Source organism: Pectinophora gossypiella, chromosome 3 (assembly GCF_024362695.1).
Source record: "Pectinophora gossypiella chromosome 3, ilPecGoss1.1, whole genome shotgun sequence".
Classification (NCBI taxonomy): Eukaryota; Metazoa; Arthropoda; class Insecta; order Lepidoptera; family Gelechiidae; genus Pectinophora; species Pectinophora gossypiella.
The window spans coordinates 1807084-1821681 of NC_065406.1; the positions used below are offsets into that span (position 1 = coordinate 1807084).

Below are 14598 nucleotides of genomic sequence, written 5' to 3' on the forward strand. Positions count from 1 at the left end.
TTTTCAAAAATTAGAATTACAAAATCATTCATTCATACTTCCGGTCTTATTTTTTGTTAGCTCGATAGTTGTAAAGCGCCCTTTTATTGACATTTATGCAATGATACCAACATAGTTAAATTTAAGTATTTGTGATTTTTTTTGATGTTTAGCTAGTTTATCTTGAATTCATGGAAATTGGAAAATAATTTACTTTTTTGTAATTAGAAGGATATAAAATATCTTTGGAAATTGTGAAGATGTCAGCCATGGACGAAGGAAATAAGGGTCAAGAAGCGATTTCGGTAAGAACTTCCTAAACTCTGCTATATCGTTTGTGTATGACTAATAATATTTAGAACTAGTTATTTTTATTATTGTGCAATACTACCATATGTTTGTCTATTTGTGCAGGATGGAGTTGTTTTCGGACATCGTGTTTGTCAAACAAAGGACGCGCAATGGCTTTGCCTTGATAACATGTACCAGAAGTTCTACAGAAACAATTTATATGATATTGGCGGTACATATATAGAGGATGTCTCAGACTTCTGGTTCCTATATAGAACTGAAACTGTTGGGGATATATTCCTGCTCCATCTGCTCGTGAGCAACCGGCACGAGACCTCTTTCAACATATCTGTGAGCTTTGGTAATGAAATGAATATAGACAAGAAGAATGGGATTGTGTACTTACCTAAAGATCTCAAGGAATTACAATTTTCCAAACAAAAAGAGATGTCTCAGAATTATATAACCACTTACAGCTTCACAGACCTGGATGTAGATGCGCTGATGGATAGGAAATTGTATATTGCCGTTTCATTTTCCGATATTGAAGATAAAGGCATCAAGCAGGAGGTTATTGATCATGTCAAAGTTAACCATGACTTCAGTATCTTAATGACAGACCCAATCTGTACAGATTTTGTCATAGAATCTGCAGATGGAGATAAATTTAGAGTACACAAAGTTTTACTGCTAGCTCATAGCGAAGTGTTCAAAGCTATGCTGAAAGAGGACACTGCTGAGAGCCAAAACAATTACGTGAAGCTGGTTGATGTCTGTACTGATGACCTTCGTGGTATACTGGAATTTGTGTACACTGGGACCATCAAAGATATTGACGCTGCAAACTTCTTCAATTTACTCATGTTAGCTGACCAGTACAACCTGAAGGGTCTCCGTGAGCTGGCTCAGTACACACTCTCCCAGCAGCTCTGCACTGACAATGCACTTGAAGTGCTAGTAGTAGCTGACATGTACAACTCAGATATCCTAAAACAAACTACCCTCAAGTTCATCAAGAAGAATGTTGCCTCTCTCAAGTCCAGCACATTCAAGGAAATAAAGAATGCCGATTTAATTCGAGAGCTATGTGAATACATTGTACCAAAAGATTAAATTATTATTTATATAGCATTTTCTTTATCTGTGATTAATATTTTTTATTAGCCTTGTAAGTTTCAATCAAATGTAAAACATTTTAATCATAATTGTAGTCTAATAAAAATTACCTTGATGTTTGAATATGTTCTTATTTTTGGGCTTAAACCAAATAAAAAACAAAATACAGAAAACGTAAAAATAAACTTTATTGAATTTAAAACATAACTGTTTGTTAAATAAGGAGTAAATTAATTGTTTAATAAATATTATCATTAGTTTAAGTTACAGCTGGTAGATACATGAAGCTTGCAAGCAAGCGTCGCCGTCACTCGGTCAGCTCGCTGTGGGAGTGCTGTGGAGGCGCACTCGGTGGCTATTTAATCATTTTGGAATGTTACTGGTAGTCTTCGTCTCTGCGGCAAACAAACATTTTATTTCATTAAAATGTTAGCTCTTTAAAATTTTGAAAAGCATTGCTGGCTGTGTTAGAGACTATTTCTGAGTTTACTGTCCCGAAGGCCTATTCACACCGTACTGTATGGCCAGCAAGCCGCGACCGGCGGCGGGACAAGCGGAGGCAGACGCAAGCCTGCGTGACAAGCCATTTAAGTCTCGTGCTCAATTTTTTCGTAACCTATGCTCACCTGGTGCTGTGAACGGCTTGGTTCGTTCTCATGACAATCTACAATACTGTGAGTGGTGTGAATAGCCCATGATGTATCAATGTACACTATTACAACATGATTGCGACTCTCGGCTAGCTAATGAACTTGTATCTCTTCTCTACTTCTACTAGTAGAGTTAGCAACTTAGTGAAGCTAATAATATCGCGAGATCCATACGTTACAGTCTACGTGTTATTTTGTCAGATGAACACTAATCAAATTTGAAAAATGCCGCTTAAAATCCATTTTAATTTCATTGCTCACAATAAAGGAAACACCTTGGTTAGCATGCAGGATAAGCAAGAAAAAAGGCCAATAATTGTCATAATATTTATTTATAATTACTGAAACCGATACAGAAACGAGTTAGGATACTCTTTCGAAACAAACGCGCAAAATCGTGAAATTACCTTGGATTAACGGATATAAAAATAAAAACTTATATGTCCCTATTCTTATTTTAAAATGTAATAATAAATGGGAACTACAATACATTGGCTATGTCGATCCTTACCTGTAAACGATTCCAAAGTAACTACTATACTATTTCAACAGACACCAGGTCTAGGACAATAAGAATACGTGGATCCGACCCATGGGTTCACTTTACTGTCTTGATTAAGTCTAACATGGTGAGGCAAACGATTGTGGGTGGACTGTTGCTGCCGCCGCAACCGATCTCGGCCCACTACACCCCTTAAAACGTAGCATGAAGAGTGACATCTCTTGTCTCTTTCGCACTACGCGATGTGCAATATGTCTGTCCTCCTCTCACTCTAACCATGCTACGTTTCAAGAGGTATATACTGTCTTGTCTTTCAACAGTTCAAAAATTCACGTCGGTTCTTAGGTGCAGGAGACAGCCACGTGTGGTGCGAGATCTGTCTTCCGTTACGTCGCGAACAGCATCAGTCCACGATGGTAAATGCTACGACTCAATTGTGCGTCCCGGCAGTGCTTGATACCACGACAGTCGCGACACTGACTCCTACCCCGCGTCGATACTCCATGATTCGTTATTTCGCATTAGACACAAACAAACTCGTCGAACCGAGAAGCTTATTACGATAAGCGAGAAAGTTAGATTTAGAAAAGTAGAAACAAAAATTCACGTTTCGCCGCAAACCAATTTTTACAAACATGCCAACAAAACAAACATTTAGAAACAAAAATTTCGAAATTCCGATAATGCTCGGCGGAGTCACGAACGACAGAGTCTGGGAAAATATATGGTCTGTCAGATGTGAGTCGTTGGATTTTGCCTTGTAATGGCGTTGCGTGGTGAGCGGCGGCGAGTGATCGCGGCGCGGTGTATCGAGCAGGCGGGTGAGGGCGCGGGGCGCGGGGCGCGGTCTAGCGTTTACCGTTGTTGTACGAGAAACTCCGCAGCGGCGCCTTGAAGTTGGCCGCCGCCTGCTGCTGGATCTGGTACGCCAGCGGGTGGATCTTGAACCCGTACAATCTGGACACAACACATTGATTTATTTGCCGTCGGCCTTCAGCTGTGTAAACGTATCTGTATATATGTCACACGGACATAATCGTCTAAACACAACCAAAGGCCGACTGCTTTCTTTCATACAGATAAAATTCATCAGTAGCAGAAACTATGCAAAATTTTACACTTTAGTCACGCCTAAGGTAACACGTATGTTTATAACTCCCTATTAATAATGCATTGTGAATTTACAGTTATGTGATAATTACATTTTAGATTTGCTTCAGACAATATTCTGCATAGTCTAACCAGACTTGGTTACTCAGAAAATGCTACAATTTCTGTATTTATTTTGCATCTTATTTATTCGATGCGACGTAAGCTGCGTTGGCGGCTCAATAGTAACCTGTCAGGATTGATGAGGTTGGTACTCCACCTCACAATTCACACGATAGAAGAAGATGCGACGTAATTATCACAGTTGTCGAAGGTTAATTTGATTGATGAACCACCCAACAACAACCCAATTTAAAAAGTATTATAAAGAAGTTTTTCTTTATACGTACATGCGTACATATACTGCTGGGCATATGCTTCCTATGAATCAACCAGAGGCGGCATAACGCATACTTCACCATAATGCTCCACTTTGGGTTGGTGGATGTGTTTTACGGCTAGTAGCTGAGCCTAAGGGCTTCAAGATACTTCAAGTGGCTTCCGATGCACAAACTTTTACGATCGGTTACCGAAAACATCCCATTTATTAAAAAAATCTTAAAATGTTGGGTTACCTGGGCACGAACTGCGAGGCGGGGCGTTTGGGGCGGGACTCTGGGTGCACCATAAACACCATGTGCGGGAAGCCAGTGCCGAAGTAGGCCCCGTCAGTGTGGTGGTGGCGCGACGACTTGGGCGTGTACACGTCCGTGCAGCGCGGGCAGTACAGCTTCACCATCGCCTCGCCCGGCACGTCCGACAGCCCTGGGGGCATGTCACGTAACATAAGCTCACGGCAATTGGGTACATTGTAAGAACTTTCATTTTATTATATTTTGACATCTTGTTAACCTACTACAATGGCAATAAATATATTCGACCTATATACGTCGTTATGAGATTCACGATAATAGGGGACTCACGACATAGCTGTGAGCAACATGTCCACAGTATTTATTTTATTTTGTTTTTAATTTATAGACAAACATCATTTATATACAAACATCAGGATAAGTATATTATTGTTACTAACAGAAATGAGTCTTCTTACTTCAATAATACATTTTATTATTTTTACTGTATTCCCAGTTAATCACATGATGAACTAGGAACCCACTCTGCATCCGCAAGACATTTTATATGTGCGTTATTATTATATAAAGTGTGACATATATATGTGGGACATGAAATTTTACACATGCGCACAGATCCCATGTGTGAGAAAATTAGCTCGACAGTAAAACTGCCCAATATAAATACCAATACCTATGTACTTACCAATTGGAAGCAAGCTTTGACATTCACAGTAGACACGCGGACAGTGTCCAAAGTCATTGGATTGAAATTTCTCTAACATTTGCCCGATACCACTGCAAAAAGAAATGAAAATAACCTCAAAGTTACACTATCTATTACATTCAAAATTGCAATTCATTGCAATGAAATAGTGCCAAATTACAAAATGAATTGATCATTAGATGACTTAACTACTATAATATAATTAAATATAGAAAGTAAATTGGAATAACTGCTCATTATTCACCAACTTATAGACCAGAATATATTTTATGACTCATACAAAATTATGCATAGCATAATAATTTTTGCAATAAATAGATATACCTATTAAAACACAGAAACTCATTTGTATTAATCAAATACCATTTTTGTATTTTGTCGTTATCTGATATGTGAACATTTGTTTAAACACAGATCTTTATTAGAACTACATAGAAAAAAAATATTCACTGCCTATTGTGCCTATTTCTGTTTAAGTATTAGCAAAAATGGTGAATCATTAATGTGAATTAGGAAATTGCCATGGGCAAACCACATTCCGATGTAATTTTTAAACAATTCAGCAATTTATTTAATTCGGGGTATAAATTGAGATGCAATTTTTTTTTTCTAGATTGAAACTGGCTTGTCTATTGAGAGGTTTTGTTAACAAAAATTACAAGCAAATGTTATTTTGGTGATTGTCACTATAAGGTGATGTAACGTATGTTTAGTTTTGGTATTGACGGACCTTATTGATGTTAAGAGCTAATCTGGACAAATAACATGTTTACGTAAATGCCTGTCCCACTTTGTAAAATGCTCCCCCAAAATGTATCGGATATTTTACACACATTTAGTATCTCTGCTCCCCCCATTTGAGATTCCAGATACGAGTCGTGTAATGTGTTAAATACTGACCGGTTAGTGAGTATGTAGCGGGCATGGATCAGTCCATATAGTATCTCGGAGGCCTGCTCCACCAGATCGGACTGGTTTGGGTTATCATCCAAGTCATCATCTGAAAGAACAGGTTAAGATATAAAACAAAGGTTTAATTCAATAGTAATAATGCTGAATACTTACACTCTTATCTTTACATCCAAATAACTTTGTATAAAGAAGTTTTTGTTGTGAAATGTCCTACTTACATTCATACGATTTTCTTTGACATGACTAAGTAAAAATAATGGACAGTGATATGATGTATACAATCAATTTTCATTGAAATTTGACTATTTGAATTCTGTTGATTGTTACAGCCTAGAACTTTCGTTATTGATCAATTATGTTTATTTACTAATGTTAGTGAACGTGACATTTTAGTGAAGCATTAAGACGCCATACTAGATGTGTTAGAACTCACCAGGCTCCAGGTCTAGGATCATGTCCAGAGCTTGTCTGTAGTGCGGCACCTGCTCATTGAGCCCCGTTAGGTTGAACTTGTCGTTTATATAATCCTCGTCCACCTGAAACCATACAAGTTGGATCAATATCATTCTTTAAAATGACACAAAATCACGTAAAACAGGCGTTACTCACTTCACAAAAAAATTCGTTTCCTCGAAGCCCGCAAAACCATGAAATCCATGATACCTCCTCCGAGCTGCTCATTTTCCTAAAACAAAAGACTTCTATCAATACAGACCGCTAATATTGTAGCTTTGATTGTAAAAAAGTCCAACGCCTTCAAAGCGCACACTGCTAAGGAAATTGTAATGCATTCCTATGTTTTCACCTGTTTTTTCAACTTCTTTTGATGATTTCACGCTAATTTGGACACAAATTACTAATTCTAACACAAATATAAACGAAATACTGAGCACAAACAGAATAAAAGCCGAAAAAGTTACGAGAAAGCTCACCTTTTGGTGCCTTGATTAGCCACGCTTGACGGGAAGGAAGGATCTACTTCCACAGAATTTTCTGTTCTCTGTGGCACTTGGGTGTGTCTTTTGTCTATGGTATAGAACTATTTGTTGCCATAAAATAATATTGAAATCATTCATTCATTCTTTCTCAAAAGATTTGAAAGTGAAAATTGCGGGGCGGTTCGGGACGAATAATAAAAATTCGAGAGTGTTAATTTAAGTGAAAATAACAAACATTGAAAATGTACAACGATATTTCACATTGTACTAGATAAGACATTATTATTCGATGTTTTGTTACGCATAAAATTAATGTAGGTATATGTTATTATAGTAACGATAGCTATAATATTGTTATAAATATTAAAATATGCGTTACATTCAAAGACCTTGTTACATTGCTGTCTGTGTCCGTACCTAAACGGTTCCATCTGACGATCGGATATCCAGTCACTTGACATCACTAGGCGGGAATTTCTTTTCATTACAAAAACTTTATTGTAATTTTAATAATAGAAAAAATAAATATGTAGCGACAAGATTCCATTTATTTATTACTGTATAATGCACTATAATGTTTAGAAAATAATAATTAGTACCACAACATTCAAAATTTTAATTACATAGTTTTACTTACAATAGCTTATCAAATACCATCTGTGTTGCAGGTATTACTATTACATATATTTGAAGTAGGTATTTAATTGATTTCTTTATAATTAATAGCATACGTACCTAAATAATATTTAAAATATCTACAATACGACAGCATATTAGCAGACATAAAATGTTTCATCCTATTATAAATATTATTTACTTGGCGCTATTATTTTTCATACCGTCTTTATCTTATATAATCATCACTTTACATAAATTGAATTTAATAATTTTGTTTTTATTATGTGTTTGTTCTTATTTTTTCTAATTCCTAACTTATGCTGTTAAGTAATAAAAGTAGTCGTCGTAAATACGCTACTGAGAATATTCTTAAGTTATATTTAAATATTATTGAAGCATGGAGCATATAAGTTGATGCTTTGCTTCTTTCACATATATGTGGTAGAAAGAAATATGTATATGAGGAGAGACAAGCAATAATGAGCGACTTTCAAATCGAAAAAATATAGTTGGAGGTTTAATGTGATAATTATTAATAACCTATTTTCTGATTGCTCGAGTACATAATTATTCAAAAGTTTACGTAATGACAGAGGAATATATAAAAATAAAATAATTGTTGGATATTCTACATGTAGAATGCTGTTGTTACCTATATTGCTTCTCTTTATTTTGATCAGAATCATAATGCGTGGAAGATGTGTTATGCCTGGATGTAAAAAGGTCATTATGTATACCCAAAAACAAAGATAAAAGATACATATTATGTATGTTATTCATGGAATGAGAAGGTTAAAAAAACAACAATTTTCGGGGAATATAGCCTGGAAAGTCCGTCATATGAATAAAGACTAGAAATGACGTTTATGAATAGTGATTATTATGAAGAAAAATGTATGGGCCACATGTTATAAACTCCAATAATACTTTAAAAAACATTATGTGAACAAAGAAGCACCCCTACTACACTACACATACTGCTATACAATCATCCTCATGTAATATTGCAATACATATTTTATAATATTTTAAGACTTCATCTCACATGATATCTAAAAAAATACAATCTAACTGGTGTTTATAGACTCAATAGTGCTGATAAAAGTACACACCTTTTTATTTTTTGATTTTAAGCTATACCTGTCATTTTATTATCGGCGAAAAGGGATGATGACAGGTATAATAAAATATAATTAGATGGTGTCTACAGGAATTAGCACTATTATTTGACATAATTATTTTAATTCGCCTTTGCACAACGGTTAACTATAATATTCAAATTGTTTTAGTGAGATGTGTTGAAGCTCAATACTCTTAAGAGCCACTTTACACTGCTCACAGACTCTAGTCAGTCTTTCTTAGTGTGCATGAACTGAAAGAGCTTCTTTGCCAAGTTCACATCATCCAGATCCCTCCAGCCATCAGTCTCCAATACCTTGGGATTATTCTTGATAAAGTTAAATACCATAGACTGTAGTTTATCCAGCTTATACTTCTCTGCCATGCAAGCTATATGTACAGCATTGTTTACATTGATCTGATTGACTAGAGCAAATTGTGTCAGGAAAAATAGATTGTGCAACTGAAATCTGTCTGCAATTTGCAACAGTGTAAGGCAGTCCTTTTTAAGAATGTCTTTGATGGTTCCAGTGTAAATGAATTCCAGAAGCAATTCCATGTCATTATCGGAAATATCTAAAAATGCCTGCTTATCTTCAGTTTGATTCTTTATTATGTCTCTCAACACTGAACTGTGAGCCGCTAGAAATATTCTGTGGACTGGAAACTGCCTCTTGCTTGCAGATATCAGTGTAAAATCTGCTTTTTCTGCTTTCGCAAGAATATCACTGAAGTCATGGTTGAGTTTTATTTGCTTTATAACATCATTGTTCAGAGTATTCATTGTGTCCATGTCTATCCGTATTGGTATAACAAGGGTGTTATTCTCCAAGTTTTTCAGGTCAGCTTCTGAGAAGCAATATGTTTTAATGTGGTAGTTCTCGTCAGGTTTCGAGGTTCTATATGAATGCCAAGTTAAAGTGTCAGGCATCCATGAGTGTCCGGGTCGGTCATTTGACTTTTTCTTATGAACCATTTCACCACTGTTGGCAATACCAATAGAGAAATTACCAGCTCTCCTGTGACAAACAAACAAGTTGAGTAGGTAGTTATGCCCTGGACAAGTAGTTGTAGAAAAGAAGAACCATAGATCTGGAACCAAGTGTGGCTTTGTATCCACATCTGTGTAAGTCCCTCCAACATCATAGATCTCATTGTGTTTCAGTTTAAATCCAACATCATATAAGTACAGTCTCTTAGCACGCTTGGTTGTTATTCTGTTTATAGCTGATATAGCACCGGGTCCAGAATGATCCTGAAAAAGATTGTAATTTTGACCCTAGAGGACATTTATAACTGACATTAATTTTAAATTATGCAATATCAAGTTGATAAAAGCTATTAGAGAGTATCTTACTTCAGATAGAGGCCTCTGATATTCTGGTGGCGGCGGCCGAACGTCCTCTTCAGGCATAGGCCCTGGATACTCTCCATCGCCTATCATCATCTTGCTAATTTGTCAAACAGCCTTCCCAACTTACAGACAACTGTAAAACATTAGAAAATAAACCAAAAAATAGTCAATCAATTATCCAAATGAGTCATCACAAAGATAAAAATAGGACTATTGAAAAAAATATATGACTCACATTCATATTGATTGCATCACAATTTAAAAAAAATATCAAATAATTGATAATTAAACTAGAAATTTAAGATTTTTGGATTTTAGTGAACTATTTGTAATATACAAAAAGGAATTTATTTATATTATTTTGTGTAGGTATAAGCGGAAAATATGAGAAAAAATAAAATGCAGTGATATATGCACTTACGTGTTTATTCTTCTACTTAACAATGCTTAAATGCCTGGTACATATCACAGAGTATTATTTTAAAAATAAGTCCACTATTTCTAATAATTTTTGGTGAGTATAACTAAGCTGAAGCAAATATTTTAATTATTCTTCGTGTTTTCGTGACATTGACAATTAACAGTAGGTAAATACACAAAAGAATGAACGATACAAATGTCGGGAACGAATGGAAAACGAATAAGGGACGTCGTACATTGATGATTGTGACTCGGCTTCGGACCAAGTTTCTACAACCACGTTGTCCAAGTTATTTTTGGTACTTTTATATTTATTCCATTTTATAAGTAGCACAAAATATTTGCAAAAAGGTTTTTTAGGAAAAACATATTAATTTAGCGTACCTGGGTCCTGTTAGAGCTCCTATATATCAATCTAAAAAATACTGCAAAAGTAAGTAGTAAAAATGCGCCAGAATGTGTCTTAGAACATTTCATTAATTAAGCAAGGGTAGTGCTTTTGCAGGTAAATGAATACCACGCATGCGTGGGCCCCGGTCCAGATTCACCGTATCGTCTGGACCATGCAAACATTATTAGGGATGCTCTTTTACATTATAAGATGAAGGCGATAATGTTATCAGCGTCATTCATGTATTATTTTAATGATAATTATATTTTTTACCATCAGATATAAATGTTACGAATTATTCAGAATTTATTATTTTACTATAAAAACATAAAATAATACGCCTGAACAAATATAAAAGCAATGACGTCCAATACCATTGACTTAAAATTTACACAGGCGCTTTACCAAAACTGCTGAGGGCATTGATAAATAATTTAATACTTGCTCTTTATCTCACACCAGCGCAGTCCTACACTACGCTGCAGCATTTTCAGGGTTACGTATCTCAGTGGGCTGCAAGCAGCCGGCGGGAGCGCACGATGTCCGCGCTATGACGACGCCACGGGACCGTCGAGTCGACGATACAGTTGAGCTTTTACCGTTGAAATCTGCCTTAGTGAACAACAATTACAGAGAAGATGAGGCGTATTATCCTTCGCCGCCGCCCATCATCAAGAATCCGTCGAGCTCCAATCTCTACGACTACACTCTGCTCTCGAAGAGGACACCGGCCTCTAAACGGTGAGTCTTTGTCTATTTGTTTTTGATGCTGCAAGGCCAAATGAGGGAAATCGTAAGGTCACCATAATTTCGACCTGGAAATTAATTTAAAAGGACAAAATAATTGTAAGTAGGTACCTATGCACTTACTAAAAGCTATTTTTAATATTTACACCAGTTTCCGATACCTACCTATTCGTGCTCATGCTACTTGAATTCTGTTGGTACATTTACATTTATTTGGATACTTATCGATAATAAGTTCTAGAAAACCTGCCTACTTCATTTTATGGTGGCAGTCATAATTGAGTGGTCATAATGTTCTATACTCCCTCTTTTTCTTTCTGATAGAGGGAAATCCTGCGTCCAGCAGTGAAACGTGCATAAGTAGGTTGTGAACTGGTTTTTTCATATATAAAATATATTTTTCGCAAAGGAACTCCGGTAAACCAATTAGGTAGGTGTACTCTTGTGAGCATTGAGAACTTATTTATTTTTTTAATACCTAAGTAAATAGGTATGTCATTAACTTTCTATTTAAATAGGTACTTATATAATAAATGGGTAGGCATTTCTTACTATGTCAATAATATAACTTAGGAAGATGTAATTATAACAACTTATCGTTCCTTTAGAAATTATTACCTAGGTATTTAATTTTTCTTTTCTTTTACCGTGTGAGTTGTGAGGTGAATGATCAACCTCATCAACCCTGGTGTCAGGGTTATTATTGCGTCGCCAAAGGCTCCTGACATTGTGGCTCATATAACGACTAAGTACTTAGTAGGTACTTCAGTAAGTACCTAACGTTTAAAAATTCCCAATAGGGGAAGGAAATTCCCAGTAGTTCAACTGGTAAGACTACTGGAAATAGGGGATCCTTACCAGCTTACTTTCTGACAATCAGGTAATCGCCCTGTAATGTCTTACCTAAATACCAGGGGATGACACCGGGAATCGATCCCGGGCCTTCTGGATCGTGAGCTCAACGTTGCCACTGACAGAGGCCTACTTACAGAGCTGACTTAAAATGTGGTTGTTTACGCAGGTTGCTGTCATCATCTCGTAACACGCAGCCTGCGCCGACGCCGCTGGTGACACTATGCGGGGCGCCACCGCCGTCCCGCAAGCGAGAGGAGCTGACGGCCCTCGCCAACCTTCGCAAGAAGGTGGCTCCGGCACTGCTCAACAATAACAAGTGAGTCATGCACGACCCACCATTACCTGCATCGTTTTTACCCCCTTTTCTAAATTCAAATTCAAATAATTCATTTCAGAAAATATAAATTCCATAGTTGTTATTTTTTTTTTTTTTTTTTTGACGTGACTTATTGTAGATTTGCCGCAGATGGCATTAACTACTTGGCCGGACAAATGGGGAGCGCTGAAGGCTCTCACCCGGTACAACGTTTAAGACAACAGGCCTGAGGGTGCCCAGTTGGGCGCGAACCTCGGCTCAGGGCGTCGTCTGAGAGGAAAAATATTTGATTTTTCCTATTTTTCCTGAAATTAATCGACCCTAGTGGGTCGATAGCGATAAGCGCTGAATAAGGGAAATCGTCGACCACGCCGGCGGGGTCGGTATCGGGGACCTGAAGTGTTTGGTGTCGCGAGCTGATTGGCTGCCTCTATGGCTAGAGTGATCGGGTCGTCGGGATCGTATATTACGTCCTTCGGACGCCGATACTTTTCAGTACCGTCCCTAAGCGGAATGTACTCGGAAGCCGCAACTACCAGGGGATTTGGGTGGTGCGGAGCAGAATCGAAAAAACGTTTGGAAGCTAATTTGAGATAGTTGTTAGTAATATAACTTATTCTATGTTAGTATCATAAACTTTGAGGAGCTCGGTGGCGCAGCGGTAAACGCGCTCGGTCTGCGATTCTTGAAGTTAAGCAACTTTCGCAAAGGATGGGTGACCACAAAAAAAAGTTTTCATCTCGAGCTCCTCCGTGCTTCGGAAGGCACGTTAAGCCGGTGGTCCGGCCCAACGGTTTAAGGTCCGATCTGCCTATCCATCCGTAGGGAAGGCTCGTGCCCCAGCAGTGGGGACGTGAATGGGCTGATGATGATGATGATCATTTACTTTTATGCGATTAGTAAAAATACAAAATGACACAAATAAATTAAAAAAATAATTATTTACATATTAATAACATTAACTAGCCTACATACCCCCGATCACCTGTCACTTGGACAAAAAAGAACTTAATCTAAAAAGCTAACTAAAACTAACTTAAACTTAAGTACTTAACTTAAACTTAAAAGAACTTCTAATTAATAAATGTTACTACAGCACTAGTGAATACCTTAATGATACTGATGTTACAATTTGAAAAGCTTCCTTCTCTCTTTTAAACTTCTATTTTGTTGTGCCAGAATGGGTCTATGATGTGAAACTCATATGTAACTTACAAACTTGTACACCATCATAGTATGCAAATTAAGAATATAGAATACAATAACAAATGAGTCTGTCATGCACAGTGATGACGCAAAATTTACGTAAAAAAATCTTACTAAATATTACTTAACCTTTAGGCAGATAAGACCAGAGTACAAGGAAGACCAATTTGAAAAAGAAAAGCAGTCAGTCTCCTTACAATTAAAGAGTTCTAACAACGGGAACTTCCCCACCTTGGTAACATTCCCAGGAGCGGGTCATCACTGGTCATGCACGACAGCACGACCCACTATTACCTACATGGTTTTTTTACCCGCTTTTACCTAACTATATTTATATTTTCTTACTCAATATTACCTCTATCTTTATTCTTTACTACGACTGAGAATTCCACTTGATATCAACTCAGAATCATGGTCTGAATCACCCCCCTTTGTATTCGTTACGATGTCACTAACACCCTGTATAGATTCTGAATAATATGGGTAGGTACCTATATTTGTATTCTGCAGACTATGAATATAAATTCCCAAGTTTATCAGTCGACTTCCTTGTGTCAGCCTTGAAGTCCGTCACGCACGGAACTCCGCAATATATTGTTGGGTGGAACGCTTACTCATTGGTACCGTAACCATGGGGTAACCATTTGTGATCCCTAGTTTGGTTAGGACATTGCAGGCTGAACACCTGATTGTCCAATAAATAAGATGATCCGTGCTTCAGAAGGCACGTTAAGCC

The 14598-nt window shown here is 37.0% G+C and overlaps 4 protein-coding genes across 6 annotated transcripts in view; 2 read left to right on the plus strand and 2 right to left on the minus strand.

Annotated features, from left to right (window-relative positions):
* The first annotated feature begins 106 nt into the window (after positions 1-106).
* LOC126380625 (BTB/POZ domain-containing protein 8-like) lies at positions 107-1509 on the plus strand. The gene is made up of 2 exons (XM_050030166.1): positions 107-284; positions 394-1509. The coding sequence occupies exons 1-2, from the start codon at positions 240-242 to the stop codon at positions 1381-1383; spliced, it is 1035 nt and encodes a 344-aa protein (XP_049886123.1). The 5' UTR covers positions 107-239; the 3' UTR covers positions 1384-1509.
* Positions 1510-1550: 41 nt separating this feature from the next.
* LOC126380897 (casein kinase II subunit beta) lies at positions 1551-6908 on the minus strand. Of its 2 annotated transcripts, none has more exons than XM_050030477.1 (8): positions 6831-6908; positions 6508-6583; positions 6332-6434; positions 5887-5986; positions 4966-5057; positions 4263-4452; positions 3398-3495; positions 1551-1781 (listed from the first exon to the last, which is right to left on the minus strand). In XM_050030477.1, the coding sequence occupies exons 2-8, from the start codon at positions 6577-6579 to the stop codon at positions 1750-1752; spliced, it is 687 nt and encodes a 228-aa protein (XP_049886434.1). In that variant the 5' UTR covers positions 6580-6583; positions 6831-6908; the 3' UTR covers positions 1551-1749. The 2 variants fall into 2 exon arrangements, with proteins under 2 accessions (XP_049886434.1, XP_049886437.1); XM_050030480.1 differs by having other exon boundaries at positions 6704-6843.
* A 458-nt stretch (positions 6909-7366) lies between these two features.
* LOC126380569 (uncharacterized) lies at positions 7367-10529 on the minus strand. Of its 2 annotated transcripts, none has more exons than XM_050030074.1 (3): positions 10349-10529; positions 9931-10060; positions 7367-9852 (listed from the first exon to the last, which is right to left on the minus strand). In XM_050030074.1, exons 2-3 carry the CDS (start codon positions 10018-10020, stop codon positions 8803-8805), a joined length of 1140 nt encoding a protein of 379 aa, XP_049886031.1. In that variant the 5' UTR covers positions 10021-10060; positions 10349-10529; the 3' UTR covers positions 7367-8802. The 2 variants fall into 2 exon arrangements, with proteins under 2 accessions (XP_049886031.1, XP_049886039.1); XM_050030082.1 differs by having other exon boundaries at positions 7367-9828; positions 10349-10528.
* A 751-nt stretch (positions 10530-11280) lies between these two features.
* Positions 11281-14598, plus strand: part of LOC126380654 (ectin-like) — a 46213-nt gene continuing 42895 nt past the window's right edge. The window contains exons 1-2 of the mRNA XM_050030221.1: positions 11281-11479; positions 12507-12656. Coding sequence (XP_049886178.1) covers positions 11289-11479; positions 12507-12656 — 341 coding nt within the window. The 5' untranslated portion in view covers positions 11281-11288. The remainder of the gene's footprint in view (positions 11480-12506; positions 12657-14598) is intronic.

Bases quoted from the DNA above. Each gene is read 5' to 3' on its own strand.
- LOC126380625 (XM_050030166.1), top strand. From the start codon at position 240: ATGTCAGCCATGGACGAAGGAAATAAGGGTCAAGAAGCGATTTCG. The intron at 285-393 runs GTAAGAACTTCC...CTATTTGTGCAG, and splicing joins AGGGTCAAGAAGCGATTTCG to GATGGAGTTGTTTTCGGACA.
- LOC126380897 (XM_050030477.1), bottom strand. From the start codon at position 6,579: ATGAGCAGCTCGGAGGAGGTATCATGGATTTCATGGTTTTGCGGGCTT. The intron at 6,435-6,507 runs GTGAGTAACGCC...GTATGGTTTCAG, and splicing joins GAAACGAATTTTTTTGTGAA to GTGGACGAGGATTATATAAA. The intron at 1,782-3,397 runs GTAAACGCTAGA...TGTTTGCCGCAG, and splicing joins GAGTTTCTCGTACAACAACG to AGACGAAGACTACCAGTAAC.
- LOC126380569 (XM_050030074.1), bottom strand. From the start codon at position 10,020: ATGATGATAGGCGATGGAGAGTATCCAGGGCCTATGCCTGAAGAGGAC. The intron at 9,853-9,930 runs GTAAGATACTCT...AATGTCCTCTAG, and splicing joins ATCAGAGGCCTCTATCTGAA to GGTCAAAATTACAATCTTTT.